The sequence below is a fragment of the Scyliorhinus canicula genome, chromosome 3 (genome assembly GCF_902713615.1).
Source record: "Scyliorhinus canicula chromosome 3, sScyCan1.1, whole genome shotgun sequence".
In the NCBI taxonomy this organism is placed as follows: Eukaryota; Metazoa; Chordata; class Chondrichthyes; order Carcharhiniformes; family Scyliorhinidae; genus Scyliorhinus; species Scyliorhinus canicula.
In genome coordinates, this window is record NC_052148.1 from 202,388,266 (window position 1) to 202,407,850 (window position 19,585).

Sequence of the window (19,585 nt, forward strand, 5' to 3'; positions counted from 1 at the left end):
TTCTGGACATGGACAACAGTGTGATTGGGGATCTTGCTTCTGAGTTGATCCATCAGTCCCTGCTGGAACTGTGCATGTGAGGACATCTGGGGACGACATGTGGGCTCAGCTGTGATGATCATTCTCATTGTTTGTACTGCCAACAATCACTGTTTAGACTTGCACAAAAATACAGTTTGCTTCGGAAAAGTACCTTGTGCCAAGGATCCAAACCTCCTCGGTGTTTTCCGAGGTGGAGGGAGAAAACTAGAGGATAAAAATGTTCGAAGTTTGAGTTCCTATTGGAGTGGCTATCTGCCTATAACTGTTCAGTGAGAACAATAGATGTTTCATTTGCAAAGTTATAAATGTTCTGGTGGCTGTTTCACAAAACATTTCACAGTGCCTTTTGATGCATAACTGAACTTTGCACCCTCCTTAACATTTTTCAGAATTGATGACTTGTGAGGAACTTCATGCAATTCTGCATTTGGTTCTACAGGCCGGCAATATCATGAATGCTGTAAGTGATTTATCATGGTCTTTTTTGTTATTATTTTTAGTACCACAAAACTTCCACATGTGATTCTTGTCCATTGATGGCCTCTCCCCATTTCTCTTCAGGGAGGTCATGCAGGAAATGCTGTGGGTTTCAAACTGTCTTCATTGCTGAAGCTTGCGGATACAAAGGCAAACAAGCCAGGAATGAACTTGCTGCACTTTGTCGTTCTGGTTTGTATTCAAACATTACTTATCGTCATAAATACTCACAACTATCATCCAGTAGTTCACTTTTAATGGCTGGATTTCTATTTTGCTGGGAACCAGTTCAGACAGCAATTTCCTATCATAAATGATGGGAATCACTGAAAATTCTTGTCTGCAAAATGATTAACCTTCCAGAAAGATATACTATTAACTCTGGGAAACTTCATTCACTTTTTGCTCCCATCAGAACGAAGCTTTAATGCATATCCTGGATTAACTACTATAAGGGAAGAAGAAATGTTATTTAAATTGAGTCATTTATTCCTCTTCATATAAAAGAGAACAATGATCTGTTTTGTCAAACAGGAAGCACAAAAAAAGGATGCAAATCTTTCGGCTTTCCCTGAAAAGTTGAAGCATGTGCAGGAGGCAGCCAGGTAACATAATTTAGTTCTATTTCTCCCCCTACTCCCTCCCTCGCCACAAACATACACAAATCAGAGGTTAGAAGACAAATGTCAAGGCAAGCAATGCTAATGAGGCACATAGTTACCAAATTATAAATATGGCCCCAAAATATTCGCAAATGGATTGTAGAAATCTCATATATTAAAAACAAAGTTAGGAAGCCACACCTAAATATCTTTAGATCACACACACTTTCCAGATATTCCATAACCAGAGCCCATCTGCAGCTGGGATTACTGAAATGGACGTGTTTGTTATTGTTCCTTTTGTTTCCATCACGTACCTGCAGTCTACTGTGCAAACATTAGCAATGCTTAGCTTTGTTATTACCTGAATGTTCATGCTAGATAAAGCTGACAGTGCAGTGCTGGATTGTGAAAAGTATATTGCACTTATGGGTCTCTGCAGTCTCGGTGCAAGGTAACCTCTTAAGAACTATGAGTAAATGCAGTAATTGATGAGTTGCTGTAGGATAAATAACTTGGAGTTAGTTGACCTCCGAAAAAGAGAGATGGACACATCGGACAGGATTCCTCAGCCGCCCAGCTGCGTTTTTCTCAGGCGCGGAAGGCAGCAGGATTCTCTGCTTCCGTCGCTGTCAGTGGGAATTCTCACTAAAGCCACCACATGCCACCGGGATACCGAGGGAGGGGGTGCGCTGTCTGCGTGACAAAAAAATCTCAGCAGCATGAATGGCTGGAAAATTCCGGCCACAAGGTTCGGTGAACATTTCTCTTTTCAGAATATTTTTCCAGAATTTCCAATTTCTTTGTAGATTTTCAGCATTCGCCGTTTTTTTGCCCTCTTTACTTTGATTGGTGTTTTACTACTTCTGCTGGAACTTTACCTTCATGTGGATCATCCTGTTCGACAGATGAGTGTGAGAGTTGTGTGCGGGAGCCAGCGAATCACACGCACATGTTCTGGGGTTGTGAAAAATTGGGAAGATTCTGGCCGGGAGTGTTGCGGCCTAAGCCAGGGTAGTGGAGGAGGAGGTGGACCCGGACCTTTTGGTGGCGATATTTGGGGTTTCAGAGAAGCCGGAGCTCATGGAGGGGAGGAAGGCCGATGTTGTGGCTTTTGCCTCTCTCATTGCACGGTGACGAATTTTACTCGAGTAGCGGTCGGCATCGCCACCGGTGGTAACGGCTTGGTTGGGTGACCTGTAAGACATCCTGCAGTTGGAGAAGATAAAATATGAGTTAAGGGGCTCAACAGAGGGGTTTGAGAAAAGGTGGGGGGTGTTCGTGACCGTATTTGAGGAGTTGTTGGTCGCGGGGGGAAAAGGTTGTACAAACTGTATAGTTGATTGCTGGGAAGCATGTTTCCCGGGGTGTTTATTTGCTGTAACTTGTTTTGATGCATGTTTGTAATAAAAACACATTTAAAAACAAGTGAATCATCCTGTTCACAAGTGGAGTACAAACAAATGAGGGGAGATTTTCAATAGAAAACTTTCATGCTTTGACATTTCTGCACGCAATATTGTTTTCTTAAGGGGATAACTGAGGATTAAAATTAGATGAATTGCAAAAAGATGTTGATGTTTCCGACAGCGGGCTCAGTAAGACAGGATGTTCATGTGCTGATCAGAGTGACAGGATGCAACGATATTCACCTTTAATTGCGCACAAGGTGCCCTTGGTGTAAGATGGGACTGAACAGAGATATGTCACAGCAATTCCACTTTGGAGGGGAGATCAGTTTTCAACACTGCTTTTCAGTCCTGAAGGTGACTCAGGAGGAGTGGTGCAGATGCCTAGGATCACTGGAAATAAAATAACATTTGCAGGATATCCAGTGTTTGAAACATTCGTGATTTTCCTTGTTTGCTTTACTTGCCATACAGTTCCGACATCCTTTGTTTCTCAAGCGAGTTCACCATTGAGGCTCACACCCCGTGTTTGCAGTGTCCACTGTGTGAAGTATCCAAAAACCTTTGTTCTCTTCTGGTCCCAGCATATTTTCAAAACATCAGCATCAAACTACAGAACAAAAGCCCCATTGCTTCCAACACCATTGATATCCTGTGCACCCCCCTCCCTTCCTACCCGCCATAATCATAACCCCGAGTCCTGCCCATTGGGTCTGACTCACCCTGTCCTTTTGCTGCCGTCAAACATCCCCCCCCCCCACTCCTTCCCAGAATCCCCCATCCACTTCCTCTTGAAAACCTCTCTCCTTGTATCGATCCCATCTCCCCATCCCATCCCCACCATTCACACATCCCAGGCCCATCGAAACTTGTTCAACCAGGTTCCAATGATCACGGCCCACACTCCCGTTCATTAGCCAACCTTTGTTTGCTGGTGTGGAGACCTCTGCCCAGGCCCCCTCCTCCCAGTCCCCTCCCCCATGGCCCAACCGCTGGAAAGCAAAGACACTCAAACATAACCAGTGTGCAAAGATCATGCCCCGGAAAGGCCGCCATAACCCCGAAGTCCGATACTCTCATGCCCACTGTAACCCATAGCAGAGGGTACACTATTCTTCCACATCACCAAACTCAAAAACCAAACGTCAACTGTTCCCCCACAAATACAAAACAAATAAACATCCTGAAGCAAGAAAGTAGAGATTAGGCCGTACACAGCATTTCACCCCTTCCTTCAGTCTGGAACCAAACTCCAGTCCCATCTCTCATGTCAACCCCAATCCTTGGCCTTTATAAACGCCTCCGCCACCTCCACCATCTCGAAGTTGAATTATACACCACCCTCAACTTCGCCGGGTAGACCACGCCGTACCTCGTACCATTACTGTAGAGTGCCGTCTTCACCCAACCAAAGGTCGCCCGCCTTCTCGCCAGATTCACAGAGAAGTCAGATATGAATACCAGCTCCTTCCCACTTCACCTCACGCCTTTGTTTTGCCCAATTCAGGACCCTCTCCTTGACATGGAATTTGTGGTATCAAATTATGACTGCCCATGGCAGCTCATTTGCCTTCGACTTGGGCCTGTGTGACCGATGAGCCCTGCCCAGTTCATACTGGGACGGTTCTTCCCCCTCCCCCAGCTGCTCCGCCAACATCTTCGCAAAGTACTCAGTCGGCCTCAGGCCCTCCACCCCCTCAGGCAAGCCCGCAATTCTCAAATTCTGTCACCTCGATCTATTCTCCAGGTCCTCCACCTTGCTTCTAAGTCCTTTGTTGGCGTCCACCACCCTCCGCAGCTCCTCACCCGTCGAGGTGAACTGGTCACTATGTTGCGACAGAGCTTCCTCCACCCCCTTCAACTTCACTCATTGCTTCCGTACCTCGTCCAATGTCTTCATCACCACCGCCTTCACCGCTGCCTTCACCGGGATCACCGCTGCCTTCACCGGGATCACCACCGCCTTCACCGCTGCCTTCACCGGGATCACCGCCGCCTTCACCGGGGCCATCGCCTCCTCCACCAGCTCCTTCATTACAGCCATCATTTCCTTACGCATCACCTCCATGTGTTTGGCGAGCTGCCTCTCAAACCCTCCAGCCATCACCTCGGTCAAAGTCTCTATTGTGAAGGGCGAGGCCCCACTCAGTGACTCAACCTCCACCATTTTTCCTGCTGCTGGGCTGACCCGTTCACTCGACAGCGAACTGTCACTTGCTCCCTTCTTTCTAGCGTTTTTTTTCCTGGGTCTCTGACATTCCCCACCTTCCTTATGCCTACACCAGCTTATCTGAAAACTGCCCCTGTAACTGGGCATTAAAAACCAGAGCCTCTAGTAGGAGCCATCCAAAGTGCAACATCCTCCTACATGCTGCCACCGGAAGTCTACATTCCTGTTTCCATATTTAAGAATTAAAAATTTGGAGTAAAGAGCAAAGATGGAAACTTGCAAAATAAAAGTAACTTGGGCAAATGAAATAAAAACCTGAAATATACAGTAGGTTGGTCACCATTTATGAAGTTTCACCCTTCAAACATAGGTAACCTACTGTTTTGTTATGCTCTTGACGTAGCATAAACTGCTTCCTTGATCTGCACTCTGACAAAGGAAGGTTCAGACTTGGAGATAGCTTTAACACATTTATTAAACTGTTAACAATTCTCCTACTTGGATTCGACTCTCCCATTAATCCTGCTATAGCTACTCAGACTGATGAACCAGTCTGCTACAATCCAGGTGGTGGGTGTGATGTGTTGAATCAACCCTGTGTACTCACTGAGTGTCTCCACTGGAAAAAGGAAGATCATGTGTGCTGTGTCCTTTTTATATGGTTTGGTGTAATGCCCTCCTGTGGTGGTGTCACCTCTGTGTGTATCGTGAATGCCCATTGGTCGTGTCCTATCTTACTGACCTATTGGTTGAATGTCTGTGTGTCATGTCTCTGGTGCTCCCTCTAGTGTCTATCTAGTCTACGTGTATTTACATTAACCCCTTGTATACTTACAGTGATGCATATCACCACACTTACCTTTATACTTTCTGTGTATTTCTAGAATTCTCTGCATGTTTCCATCACTTTTATATTTTATATTTAACTTGGAAAAATGTTATTTTCCATAACTCGTGCTAGACCTGATTATATTATAGTACTGAAAAGAGTCAGCAGACCTGGGTGCATCTGTAGAAAGAGAAACAGTGTTAACATTTTGAGTCTATGTGACTTCTTCAGAGCACTGAAGAGACATATGAGCTCGAAACGTTAACGCTGTTCCTCGAGCCACAAATGCTGCTGGACCTGCTGCATGTTTGCAGCATTTTCTGTTTTTATTTCAGATTTGCCACATCTGCAGTATTTTTCTTTTATTCTGGTAAACAGTACTTCAGCTACTCAAACAAGCTTCCCTTTTTATAATACTGCACCACGCATGATTGATTTGTTGTCTTTTCCGATGCAATTTAACTTTAGGGGAGGTTCACCCGAAACTAGCCAAAAGAGTGTGCACAAGATCAGGCCTGTCTAAATTTTTTCAGTTGCGGAAACCGAACGTGTTGTTTTTAAAAAAAAAATACATTTCATTGAGGCATTTATGGTTTTATAATAATAAACGATACAAATACAAATGTAAACATAGTTCAGTGCGTAACCCATCCCTCCATCTCCTACTGTTCCCGCCTACTTTAAACACAAAATAGCCTAATTCTCCCCTAACCCCCCCCCCCTTATTGAATTTGCTGACAGTTTAGTTTTCTCCGAAGAAGTCGATAAACGGCTGCCACCTCCAAACAAACACTAACGTTGACCCTCTCAGGGTGAACGATTGTCTCAAGCTTAAGAAACCCAGCCATGTCGCTAACCAAACCCCTGATTTTGGGGCCTCCACGCTAGTAATATCTGTCTCTGGGCTACCAAGGAGGCAAAGGCCAAAGCGTCAGCCTCTCTCGTCCCCTGGACTCCCGGAACTTCTGACACTCCAAAAACTGCCACCTCTGGACTCAGCAAAACCCTTACTTTTAACACCATCGACATGACATCTGCAAATCCCTGCCAGTATCCACTAAGCTTCGGGCATGCCCAAAACATGTGGACATGGTTAGCTGGCCCTACCGCGCACCTCACACGCCTGTCCCCCACCCCAAAGAACTTGCTCATCCTGGCCACCATCATGTGTGCCCGGTGAACCACCTTGAATTGTATCAGGCTGAGCCTCGCACAAGATGAGGACGTGTTGACTCTGCTCAGAGTATCCTTCCACAGACCCGCCTCTACCTCCCCTCCCAGCTCATCTTCCCATTTACACTTAAGCAAGAACAGCAGAGGAGCCATTACCAATGCCCCCAGACTTGGGCCCTTACATGAGGCCGCCTCTACCGACTCCCACACCGACCCCATCCCCACTTCCTAATCATGGCTATATTTGCCACCCAGTAATAGTTCTTAAAGTTCGGCAGTGCCAGCCCACTCCCCCGCTCGGCTCCACTCTAACAGCACTTTCTTTACTCGCAGGGTTTTACCCGCCCACACAAAGCCAGAGATTACCCTAGTCACCCGCTTAAAAAAGGCCTTTGGAATGAAAATAGGGAGGCACTGGAAAACAAACAGAAAGCTCAGGAGGACCGTCATTTTTACAGTCTACCCTTCCCGCCAGTGACAACGGGAGCATGTCCCACCTCCGAAAGTCCTCCTTCATTTGTTCAACTAGCCGCGTCAAGTTTCATTTGTTCAACTAGCCGGGTCAAGTTTCATTTGTTCAACTAGCCGAGTCAAGTTTAATTTATATAACTGCTCCCATCCCCGTGCCACCTGAATTCCCAAGTAACGAAAACTCCCTCCCACCACTTAAACGGTAACTGCCCCAGTCTCCTGTTCTGCCCCCTTGCCTGGATCACAAAAACCTCACTTATACCCAAATTCAATTTGTACCCTGTGAAAAATCCAAATTCCCCTAAGATCGCATAACCTCCCCCATGCCCCCTAATGGGTCAGACGTATATTGGAGTAGGTTGTCTGCATATAACGAGACCCTGTGTTCCACACCCCCCACCCCGCCCGGATTAGCCCCTTCCAGTCCTTTGAAGCTCTCAGCGCCATCACCAATGGCTCTCTTGCCAATGCAAACAACAGCGGGGAGAGAGGACATCCTGCCCTTGTCCTCCGGTGCAGTCTAAAATAGTCTGAACTCAGCCGGTTCATCCAAACACATCGCCACTGGTGCCTGGTACAGCAACTGAACCCAGTCAATAAAGCCCTGCCCAAATCCAAACCGTCTCAGGACCTCCCACAAATAATTCCATTCCACCCGGTCGAACGCCTTTTCCGCGTCCATAGCGACCACTTCCTCCTTGTCCCTCCCCACGGAGGGCATCACAATCACATTCAGGAGCCTTCTAACATTGGCCGTTAGCTGCCTGCCTTAAACAAACCCCGTCTGGTTCCCCATCACCTCCGGAACACAATCCCCTATCCTTGAAGCCAAAAGTTTGGCCAGCAATTTGGTATCGACATTCAGTAGGGAGATTGGTCTGTATGACTCCATTGCTCTGTGTCCTTTTCCCGCTTCAGAATAAACAAAATCGAAGCCTTCGACATTGTTGGGGGAAGGACACCCCGTTCCCTAGCCTCATTAAGTGCCCTCACCAGCAGCGGGCCCAGCATCCCAGAAAACTTTTTGTAAATTTCCACTGGGTAGCTATCCGGTCCCGGGGCCTTGCCCGACTACATGGCCTCCAATCCCTCCACTACTTCTACAATCCCAATCGGGGCTCCCAACCCCTCCACTAACCCTTCCTCCATCTTTGGAAACTCCAACCTTTCCAAAAACTGCCTCATCCCCTCCACCCCTGCTAGAGGTTCCGTCTCATACAGCGGACTATTAAACTCCTTGAACACCCCATTCACCCCTGCTGGATCCAAGACCGTGTTTCACCCCTCTGTCCATCACTCTTCCTATCTCCCTTACCACCTCCCTGTTCCTTAGCTGGTGTGCTACCATCCAACTGGCCTTCTCACCATACTAATATAGTGCCCCCCTCGCCTTCCTCAACTGGCCCACCGCCTTTCCTGTGGATAACAGAGCAAACTCCATCTGCAGCTTCTGTGCTCCTTTAACAACCCCGCCTCCGGGGCTTCAGAATATCTTCTATCCACCTGGAGTATTTCCCTCACCAGCCGATCCATCTCTACCCGCTCCACCTTCTCCCTATGAGCCCGTATTGCGATTAGCTCCCCCATAACCACTGCTTCATTTATCTCCAAATAGTTCTGAATGGGCTCCCTCACTCGCCAGCACACCCCCTCATCCGCTAACAGTCCTACATCCAATCTCCATTGTGGGCGTTGAGAAACCCCCCCCCTCCATCTGTTCCATAAATCCCCATAGCTCTATCGCCGTGCCTGGCATCCTCCCTGTCCTTTAACTCGACCAGTCCAACCTCGGATCATTGGCTGTATTGAAGTTCCCCCACCATGATCAGCTTATGCAAGTACAGGTCTGGAATCTTCCCTAATACCCGCCTCATAAACTCCGCGTCATCCCGATTTGGTGCGTAAATATTCACTAGTACTACCGGCATCCTCTCCTACTTCCCACTCACCATGATATACCTACCCCCTGAGTCTGCTACTATATTCCCTACCACAAATGACACATGTTTATTGATCAAGATCACACCCCTACTTGTTTTAGAGTCTAGCCCCGAATTAAATACCTGCACGACCCACCCCTTCCTCAGCCTAGTCTGATCCACTACCCTCAGGTGTGTCTCCTGTCGCATTACCACGTCCGCCTTCAACCTCCTCAAATGCGCGAACACGTGAGCCCTCCTGACCAGCCCATTCAGCCGTCTCACGTTCCATGTGATCAGCCTCGCCGGGGGGGGGGCGCGCCTGCCGATCAGCCATCCCCCCCCCCCCCCCCCCCCGCCGATCAACCATCACCCTTAGGCCAGCCTCCAGCCCACGTCCCGCACCTCGGGCACCCCCCGTCCTCAACCTCCAATTTGTCCCCCGACGGCAGTCCCTCCCCTGTCAGCAGAACAATTCCCCCTGCCTCCCACCATTAACAAAACAACAATCCCAACCCCCCTCAGCAAACTTATCACCTGCTCGTATCCTACCCCCCCCCCATTGATCTCCCCCCCCGCTTCAACATACTTACTCAAAACATCACAATCCCCAATAAACACAAAGAAGAGTATTCCACCCACCATCCCCCGCAAGAACAAAGTTAACACCCGTACAAAATTGAGCAACTGCACAAAAAATTGGTACAAAAACACTAATACACGGCCCATAAAGAAAATAAATTTAGCAGCATAGGTACAGAGTTACTCGCCCCCCCCCCCCAAGTCAATGTCCTCCATCACCTCCCAGTCCACTGTCCTTAACAAAGTTCACCGCCTCATCAGGCGATCGGAAATAAAGTCCTTGACCCTCGTAAGAGACCCACAAACGAGCTGGGTACAACGTGCCCAACAATCTCTTCTTCTGGTCCACGACTCCATAAACAGGTGGGGGATTCCTCTTCTCTACCTCACCAGTCTCCAATTCTTCTGATCAAATCCCCATAAAACGGGGGGGGGGGGGGGGGAGGGGGGGGGGAGGGGGGGGGGGGGGGGGGGGAGGTCCCAAAAGTCCACCATGAGCGGGAACTACCAAACAAGCGGCCTCTCACTCCATGGCCACCACCAGGAGTCACCAGACATGTTGTTAATGAATGTTTTCCTTTCAGATTGTCTGTAGACAGCATTGATGGCGAGCTAAGGTCACTTGTCAGCAGAACAAGATGGCTGCAAGCAAATTTAAAGCAAGACATTGAACTCCTGCATCAAATGGAGGAATTCACTCAGGTGAGTCAGTGTCAAAAGGCCCATTACTGCCTATCCACATGACAGCTTTGTAGAATAGAAAAGATTAAAATATTAACATGATGCTGCGGAATATATCGGATGATTGTATTCAATTTGGAAAGAACATGGAACACTGACCTGTTGCATTAGATAACCCGAACCAGAAAGAATAGCGAGCATAACTTGGTCTATTGCTAATCTTAATCTCTTCACATTGTGCCTATCTCAAATGTCTTCAGGTTCCTCATGGGCTTTGTTTGAATGTGAAGAGAATACTTAAAAGTTTAGTTGTTGAATATAGAATTTATCCCATAAGTGAGGCGATCAGATAACATACAATTGCTATGTACACGATTGACTTGTGGCAGTCTTCCTCGTGTATAAAAAAAATCCATATTCAATATTTAAACAAAGAGTATTCGGTTTCTACCATAATTATAGTATTAGATATCTGTTTAGAATTTTTAAAATGATGTCCAGAATTTTAATGGACTATTATACGGGCAAGGGGTATTTAATTCAGTATTTCTTATTATGCCGAAAATGATCTGACTGCCATTTTAAAAATAAAGTTTTATTAAAAATTTATAAAATCACCATACAAATATATTTTATTAAATTAATGATAGTGAGCTTAATGAAATTAATGATAGTTCTGTTGCCAGGAGTGTAAGAAAGGAATAATAATACTTAATATATCTGTCAAATACAGATATTGAGTGTTCAACCTCAGGTTAGAAGTATCATGTATAAGATTTTAAGTAATTTAAAGGATTGAATTCTAAACCTCCTAAAAGCAGAGAGATGTGTAATTGCAGCGTGCATGTCCAAGGAAGAAACTTATGCAACACAAAAGTAATGACATTTGGAGGGTCTAAGGCGCATACTTTAAAATATTCTGTTGATGAGGAGACTAGGAAGGCCTTTTTACAAAAGAAACTGGGTACTCACACATACTTACATACATGAATAACAAGTCAGGTTCCCGTGGGGTATTATACACTGTGCATTATGCTGCATCATTTTACATCGCTTCAAAACAAACAGGATCAAACTTTGACAGAAGGAGTTCACTGTTTAATTTGATGATTAAACTCATTAATTGTCCTACATGTCAGCGGTTGTATATCTTTTATCCATAGAATCCCTTGTATTGAACCTGCTCCGATCCTCCGAAATAGAACTCTACCTAGGCCCACTTCCCCGCCCTATCCCCATAATCTTGCGCATCGATTGTGGCTAATCCATCTAATCTGCACATCTTTGGACTGTGGGAGGAAACCGGAGCACCCAGAGGAAACCCATCCAGACATCAGGAGAATGTGCAAACTCCGCACAGACAGTGACCCAAGGCCAGAATTGAACCCTGGCACTGTGAGGCAGCAGTGCTAACCACTGTACCACCCTTACTAATTTCTTTAAATCTTACTTACTATATTTTTGAAGAAGATTTGTTTTTATAGATGTTTTGAGAAGGTTCTGCAGTCCGGAAAAACAGATCTCAGGAACTGTTTATTGGGTTTATGTATTCTTTCATGGGATATGAGCATCACTTGGCTGGCCAGTATTTATTACTCATCCCAAATTGCTCCTGAGAAGGTAGCGGTAAGTCGCCTCTTGAATGTCTATAGTCCTTCTGGTGTATGTTCACCCACAATGTTGTTAGGAAGGGAGTTCCAGGATTTTGACCCAGCGACAGTGTAGGAACGATTATATAGTTCCACATCAGTAGAATGTGTGATTTAGAGGGGAACTCTCAGGTGAATTGTGTTGTAAATTGCTGCTAATTTTGTTGCAGTTAATATTTATTGAAAAATGGAGGCCTGACTTCCATTCAGTCATAGCTAAAACACTGTGTATGTTTCTCTACATAGCAAGCTTTAAGAGAAGTGGACAAATTAGAGAAGGAACGCATGGAATTGCAAAGGGAGACCAACGCTCTCATCGACTTCTTCTGTGAAGACAAAGAAACAATGAAATTGGAAGAATGCTTTCGGGTATTTCGAGATTTTTGTGATAGATTCAAAAAAGCTGTCAAGGTAAGCTGGTTCATAACCTACACTGATCTGAAACAACTGCACTTGCTTTGTGAAACCTTTTCTCGATACGTGAAGCGAATCCATTCCAGGGATTTCTGATAGACTCACTGTTGATCATCGTCAAGTTTACAGATTGGCAGAAATAAATTATCTTCATTGTTTGACCTGAAATTTTAAGGAAGAAATTTGAAATAAGGTGACAGCTGAAGTTATTGTGAATGCATAGCACCAGACAATCAGTATAGCAGCCCAGTTTTTCAAACTAGACGTTGAATATGATAGCTCAGTGGGTGAATGCGCTGTTCAGTGGGGTACTAAGTCATACCCTCAGATCTAATCCTCAGTCTCTGTTGAGGTGGCTGCTCTCAGCCAGGGCAACTGCAGGGGGTCATATATTGGCCTTATTGCCCTGCGATGCAGAAGAGAGATATTAACTGAAGGTCCCAATCCTGATTGTCAACTGGCCCAACTGGAATCTTACAATTGTATATCTGAAGGGGATAGAATTGTTTTGAACAGCGATCAGTGTGATTGCATTTGGATCATCAGTGTAGTCGTGGCCGCCTGGTTAAGGTGATTGAACAACCTTAACTGCAAATTATTATTTTTCAACTGTGGGAGGGTACTGGTAGACCTGGATTCGCCTGAGGACGGAATCGAACCTGGGCCCCTGCCATCTTGCCGCCCCGTGAAGGGGATAAAATCTGGTCGGTAGTTATAATCACCTGTGGTTAAACTGCCTTTAATCACTCACACCTGAATAGCTATTTTGGCATTGACCCCCAGAAAAAGTTAACCTTTGCAAGATGAGGGGAGGAATTTAGACAGAACAAATTAGTGCAAGGAAAAAATGGTCCCATTGTGATTTTCGCTCATAGAATAGGTGTTTTTTTTAAATTTAGAGTATCCAATTAGATTTTTCCAATTAAGGCACAATTTAGTATGGCCAAACCTCCTACCCTGCACATCTTTTGGGTTGTGGGGATGAGACCCATGCAGACACGGGGAGAATGTCCAAACTCCACACGGACAGTGACCCAGGGCCGGGATTGAACCTGAGACCTCGGCGCCTTGAGGTAGCAGAGCTAACCACTGTGCCACCATGTCGCCAAAAGTTACTGAATGGATTGTCACTGTGATGGCCGAGAAAAATGACAAAATATTTATCAAACCACACAGGGGGCAGGATTCTCCGACCCGTCGAGGGGTCGGAGAATTGCCCGGGGCCGGCGTCAATCCCGCCCCCGCCCTGTCCCGAATTCTCCGCCACCCGAGGTTCGGCGGGGGCGGGAATCGCGCCGGTCGGCGGGTCCCCCGCGGCGATTCTCCGACCCGCGATGGGCCGAAGTCCTGCCGCTGACAAGACTCTCCCGCCGCCGTGGATTAAACCACCTACCTGACCGGCGGTGTGGGCGGTCGCCGGGGCCCCGGGGGGGGGGGGGGGGGGGGGCCGGGGTGATCTTACCCCTGGGGGTGCCCCCACGGTGGCCTGGCCCGCGATCGGGGCCCACTGATTGGCGGAGTGGCCTGTGCCGTGGGGGCACTCTTTTTCTTCTGCCTTCTCCATGGTCTTCACCATGGCGGAGGCAGAAGAGATCCTCTCCCCTGCGCATGCGCTGGGATGACGTCAGCAGCCGCTGATGCTCCGGCGCATGCGCGGACTTCCGCCGGCCGGCAAAGGCCTTTCGGCGCCGGCTGGCGTCGTGCCAAAGGCCGTTCACACCAGCCCGGGGAGCGGGGACCACTCCGGCGCGGGCCTAGCCCCTCAATGTGAGGGCTTGGCCCCTAAAGGTGTGGAGACTTCCGCACCTTTGGGGCGGCCCGACGCCGGAGTGGTTCACACCACTGCATCCCGCCAGGACCCCCCGCCACGCGGGTAGGGGAGAATCCCGGCCAGGGTTTCTGTTCTATATATTGGTGCAAACATGGTACAATACATTATCAATGTTTATTATAATTTTTGTGATTTCTTTATTTTATTTTAAACTTTGCAAGGAAAATTGTAATTGACCTGAAATGATAATTATTAGGCGACTGAAAAGTTTTATCTCTTTATCCCATAGGAGAACAGAGACAGAGAAATCCAGGAACTCCGTCAGCAACAGAGGTTAAAGGAACTGGAAGATAAGCGACATTTGTGGGCTGCTGGTGAGCGAGCTATTTTTGGAAGGAGTAGCAGTGAAAATGATGTGGAACTGCTCATGAAAGATGGACTACATGATCTTTTGGCCTTCACACAGCCGAGATCAGAGAGCCCAGGGGGTGTAAAAAGAACGAGAAGCAGACGCATACGCTCATCTGGAAGCTCAGTTATGGACAGCCATTTACTGTCCTTTTTGCAGACTGGTAGAGCAGATGAACAGGCAAAGTCAAACAGTATACCTCGATCGGTTGCACGTTGCTCTAGACAGAGGATAGCCTGGCAAGAGATGCCCGAAACTCGAGAAGGAAGCATAGATAATGCATACTTAGACTCAGACCGGGGCCCTTCTTCTGACATACCTGTAAAAGACAGCCTTCAGCGCAGAGCTTCAGCTGTGCCTTATATTACTGGGAACACAGAGACTAATTGTACAACAACGTTCGGTAACCCAAAGACCGACAATGGAGTCGGTCAGAGTGGACATGATGCCTACAATAACAACGAAAATATAAAACAGAATAGGAATCACACACACACTGCAAATTTAAACCAGATAACTGCAGCCAAAGAGCAACTTGAGCATCTTGAGGGTTTACAAATTTTTAGCTATTCCAATTCAAAAGCAAATGACTCGAGTCAAATAACAACCTGTGATGAAGTTACACTGACAGACCTAGAATACGCTGAAGACTTAAGTGTGCAAACTCCGAATATAGATGTGAGTTTGCAAACACCTGATACAGATGTGAGCCTGCAGACTCCTCATCCAGATGTGAGCTTGCAGACCCATAGTACAGATGTGAGCCTGCAGACGCCTGATGCAGATGTGAGTCTGCAGACGCCTGATACAGATGTAAGTCTGCAGACGCCTGATACAGATGTGAGTTTGCAGACCTATAATACAGATGTGAGCCTACATACGCCTGATGCCGATATGAGCCTGCAGACTTCTATTTTCCATGACTCAAGTGTACCTCCTTCCAGTTTGGACTCGAAAATGAGTTGCCCTAATTATGAGTCTTACTGTGTTCCAAGTTCTCACTTATCACCACAAAAGAAAAAAAATAAAGAAAGCACTGAAGTGTCCAAACGGAGCTCAGATAGCATAAAATCACCCGCTAACCTTGTTTCAAATAAGGAGTGTGGAACCATGTTTTTTGTGCTGGGATACACCGATGATGTGGATTGTTCTGAATTCTCAGAGAAATGTGAAATAAAAGCTGTGTGCCAGGAAATCAAAGAAGAATCATGTCAGGCCTGTGAAAACCAAGATAATATCAGAGATCAGACAGTTAAATCTAATGATTTGGGCCATACGACATGTGACCATCTTTCCATTCCTGTCACTAAAGAAATAACCACTCAGAATATTTCAGTTCTTGAGGCAGTCTCTTTGAAATCAGGTTTACCAAAGGACAGAAAGCCGGTTTCCCATTCAAAGCATCCTTTTACTGCACGAGACAGAGGAAAAGCCAGTGCAAAAACAACAGTGCATTGCTTCAGTAGTTCAATGCATCCCAAATCCCCAAGAACAGCAAGCCGGTCTAATAACGAGGAACTAAAAAGAATTATGCCACTATCAAAGTCAACTAGAAGATCAAATAGCGTTAAAAGATCAGATATAAAAACATTCAGCAATGATGAACTAAAGCAGTCTCAAAAGACTTCAGGGTCAAATAGACGGGACAGCTGCATAAAGGCTCCCCGTAGGTCAAGCTATCCGGTTGCAGATCAAAAGCCAACAAAAGGGACCATTGCTTTGGGTAGCTCACCAAACAGTCTGCCAAAGCGTAAAGATTCCCTGAGGAAACCTAGTGCTAAACCAGTCCATAATATCTCCAGGCCAAAACCTGAGGAAAGCACTAAAATCTGTCGCTCATCCACAAATGGCGTCCCAAAGTCTAGAACAGACACTGCCAGGACAACAGACTCAATGGAAAGAAATAGCACAGCCATGCCAAACTCAACTCCTGGCTTTGCCAGAAATACAGTGGCATCTTCCTCTCGACGTCAGAAGGCAGAATCCAAACAGATCCCAGACAAGCCTCAACAAACCTCCAAGCCAACCAATCTCACCAGAGCTGCTTCACAAAGGCAAACCTTGGGAAGGTACACTGAGACAACTCCCACAAAGAGCAGTGAAAATACCAGCTTGAAAAGAGCAAGTAGCCAGAAACCACTGAGCAAGCCTCAAGACACAAGTAAAACAACAACTTGTAAAACACAAATCACTTGCACAGGAAACAGTACTTTGCATAAATCTACAGAAAAGAAACCTGCCCCAGCAGCAGACTCCAGTAGAATCCGGAAAACCCCAGAAAAGATGCTGAAGTGGAAGTGAAGCTCTCTTGCCAGGTGTAGATTAGGCAGTAAACAAGTTAAAGGTGATGGCGGTATCTTTTTGAAAGGGAGGTTCTTTCCTCGTGAGCCTGCAGCTCAACGTTTCATCGGTGCACAATGCTGTTCCACGCCAAGTCGACCCGATAAGTGCTTGCCTGCTTGAGTGTTAGACTCCCAATCAGAGGACCAGAAATTGACTCTCACCGTCGACTGATGCTCGAGCCTGACTGTTCTTCAACCAGTTGGTGTCAGCCACACTTCGAGGACTGTTCTCTGCGGCACCGGGAGGAGGTGGAGAAAGTGCCAGAACCAGATCTGCCATTTGAAAACGCACCTCCTGCTATCCAGTAAATCGATGCACGGAGAAACACGTTGGCAGATCGATCCCATCTTTCATGGCAGCGGGAAGCAGGAGTTGAGGACCTAATGGAGAATTATAATTGTAATAGAAATTAAATTCACATTCAATTGATGCTGAACCAGAACCTAGCAGCATCTTGATTAGCAGTGAGGTGATTGCTAATTCCTCAGGAAGAATTACTGGTGCACAGTATTTTGCAGGATTGAGTAAGAATGCTGCTTGTCTGTAATGAATCTTGATGCATTACATAAAAATCTTGCAAAGCTAAGTTAGCTTTATCGCTCTTTGTAGTTAGTCACCGTATCTCTTTAAAGTACGTGAAAATGTTAAATCTTTAAATCTCTAGAAGGTGCATATTTATCATTATGGTGGGCTGCTACTTATTTTTAAGGGAGGAGGGTATTGGTGCTGAGGATTAGAAATGTATAGAGATACCAGTGAACGAACTAGTAGACTGAGGTTTCAACTTGATTACCTAGTTGCAGCACCATAATTTATTTTTTTGTATTGTGATATGTATAATGTGTATATTACAAAGTGCATAGCATAATCTGTACAGTAAATACAATAGCTGGATAATTAAATTCCATGGATGAGATAACCACTGATGTTCGGTCACTTTCACTAAGTGGTCACTGATTGTAGGGTTGCTCAGAATTTGGAACTTGAGATTTAGATAGACCCATTGTCCCTGGCTCTGTTCTGTTTTCTGACACCTTCTGTGGCTTTAAAAGGAAATTCTTTCTCACAGTAATAGAAAAGAGGCCCTCTGTTGCAGAAGTACATACAACTTTGTGAAATCCTTACTCTCGACAACGATGATAATCCTTTCGGTATCAGATGTTAGCTGGTGACTTTCAAGCACAAATAGTGTTGTGAAAGAACATCCCCTTTTTTTATTTAATAGTGACCTTATAATTAACAGTGTGCTAATCTATATATATATATGTAGGTGTTGCACTGTCGGTGTAGCAGTTTTCTTCCTGATTTGATTAAATATAAAAGCTGTATACATCTGTATACAATTGCTTTGTCAGGTCAGCGCCTGTCTGTGGAAACAGTGGGCCTTTGAAAGTTTGAAATCTCCCTTCACATTGGAAGGTCCCGCCGGTGTGAAGTGCTGGAAACTTTCGGCCAATGTGTCAGTCAAGTTCTCATCCTCATACTCTGTAGTGTTTTTCATGGGGATATATTATACCCTGACCTCTCTCCAGAGTGTACTTTATTCTAAAAGAAGTATATATTTTTGTTAGAGCTGAGCTCATTATATCTCCGAACCAACCTACAGACTCTCTGTGAAATGAACCAGACTGAACGTAGGTTGGACTCGAATGCCTGCAGGCTACTGAATCTGAATCCACTGAATACTGAATCCACCCACACCATGCTTGAGATTATTGGCATTTTTTTTATTGCCAGATTAAGGAATTCCAATTTTTTTTCTCCTTATGCCTTTAATTGAAACGTGATGGACTGTTATTTACATCCACCATAGAGATAGAATTGAATAGAAATATGACAACGCTGATATTCAGTCTGAAAAGCTTAACGCTGGTCAACTTGGCAAGCCACTGGCATTTTCTTTCTTCGTATCTGAGACGCTTTTGCTTATTGGCGAAGAAGTCGCAAACTGTTAGCTACATTCATCTTCTCCGGTCCTTGTCACTGTGCAACAAAGGCCAGTACATCTGTGGTAGCCGCTTTCTTTTACCTTTATCAGCAGCTGCCTTCATCCTGCTTTTAAAAACCCAATGACTCAATGGTCATTTCAGATTGTAAGATTACCTTAAGGTTGTGAACAAAAGTGATGTATCTTTGTAAATTGAAATGAAGTGTTGTATACAGTAACATTTGCACGTTCCACATAACTTCTGCTCAGTTAAGTATTAAAAGTCAGTTCTGTCTAATTCAATAGTAATTGTGTCGTCTTTTCAGTGAGATTTATGAGTGCCCACGGCTATATTAGCAGATGACAGACAGTGGAGATAAACTGGCAAAGGCTGGAGGAGTAAAGTTGGGCACTGACGTGGCATGACACCGGCATTACCACCTCTACCCAGCAATGCGGGAAATTGCCCAGGTGTGTCCTGTACACAAAAAACAGGACAAATCCAACCCAGCCAATGACCACCCTATTAATCTACTCACCATCATCATCAAAGTGATGGAAGGAGTCTCAACAGTGCTATCAAGCGGCACTTACTCAGCAATAAACTGCTCACACTCAGCTTAGGTTCCGCCAGGCTCACTCAGCTCCTGACCTCATTACAGCCTTGGTTCAAACATGGACAAAAGTGCTGAATACGAGAGGTGAGAGTGACTGCCC

At 45.8% G+C, this 19,585-nt stretch overlaps 1 protein-coding gene across 5 annotated transcripts in view; it reads left to right on the forward strand.

Annotated features, from left to right (window-relative positions):
- The window catches only part of fhdc1 (FH2 domain containing 1), a 159,647-nt gene extending 140,481 nt beyond the window's left edge, over positions 1–19,166 (forward strand). For 4 of the 5 annotated variants that reach the window (XM_038792010.1, XM_038792008.1, XM_038792007.1 and 1 more), the window contains 6 exons: positions 432–502; positions 604–711; positions 1,054–1,124; positions 10,259–10,376; positions 12,251–12,415; positions 14,479–16,899. In XM_038792010.1, the coding sequence (XP_038647938.1) occupies positions 432–502; positions 604–711; positions 1,054–1,124; positions 10,259–10,376; positions 12,251–12,415; positions 14,479–16,899 (2,954 nt within the window). Of the gene's footprint in view, positions 1–431; positions 503–603; positions 712–1,053; positions 1,125–10,258; positions 10,377–12,250; positions 12,416–14,478 lie in introns of all 5 variants that reach the window. The other variant, XM_038792011.1, reaches the window with a different exon arrangement.
- Positions 19,167–19,585: the final 419 nt, after the last annotated feature.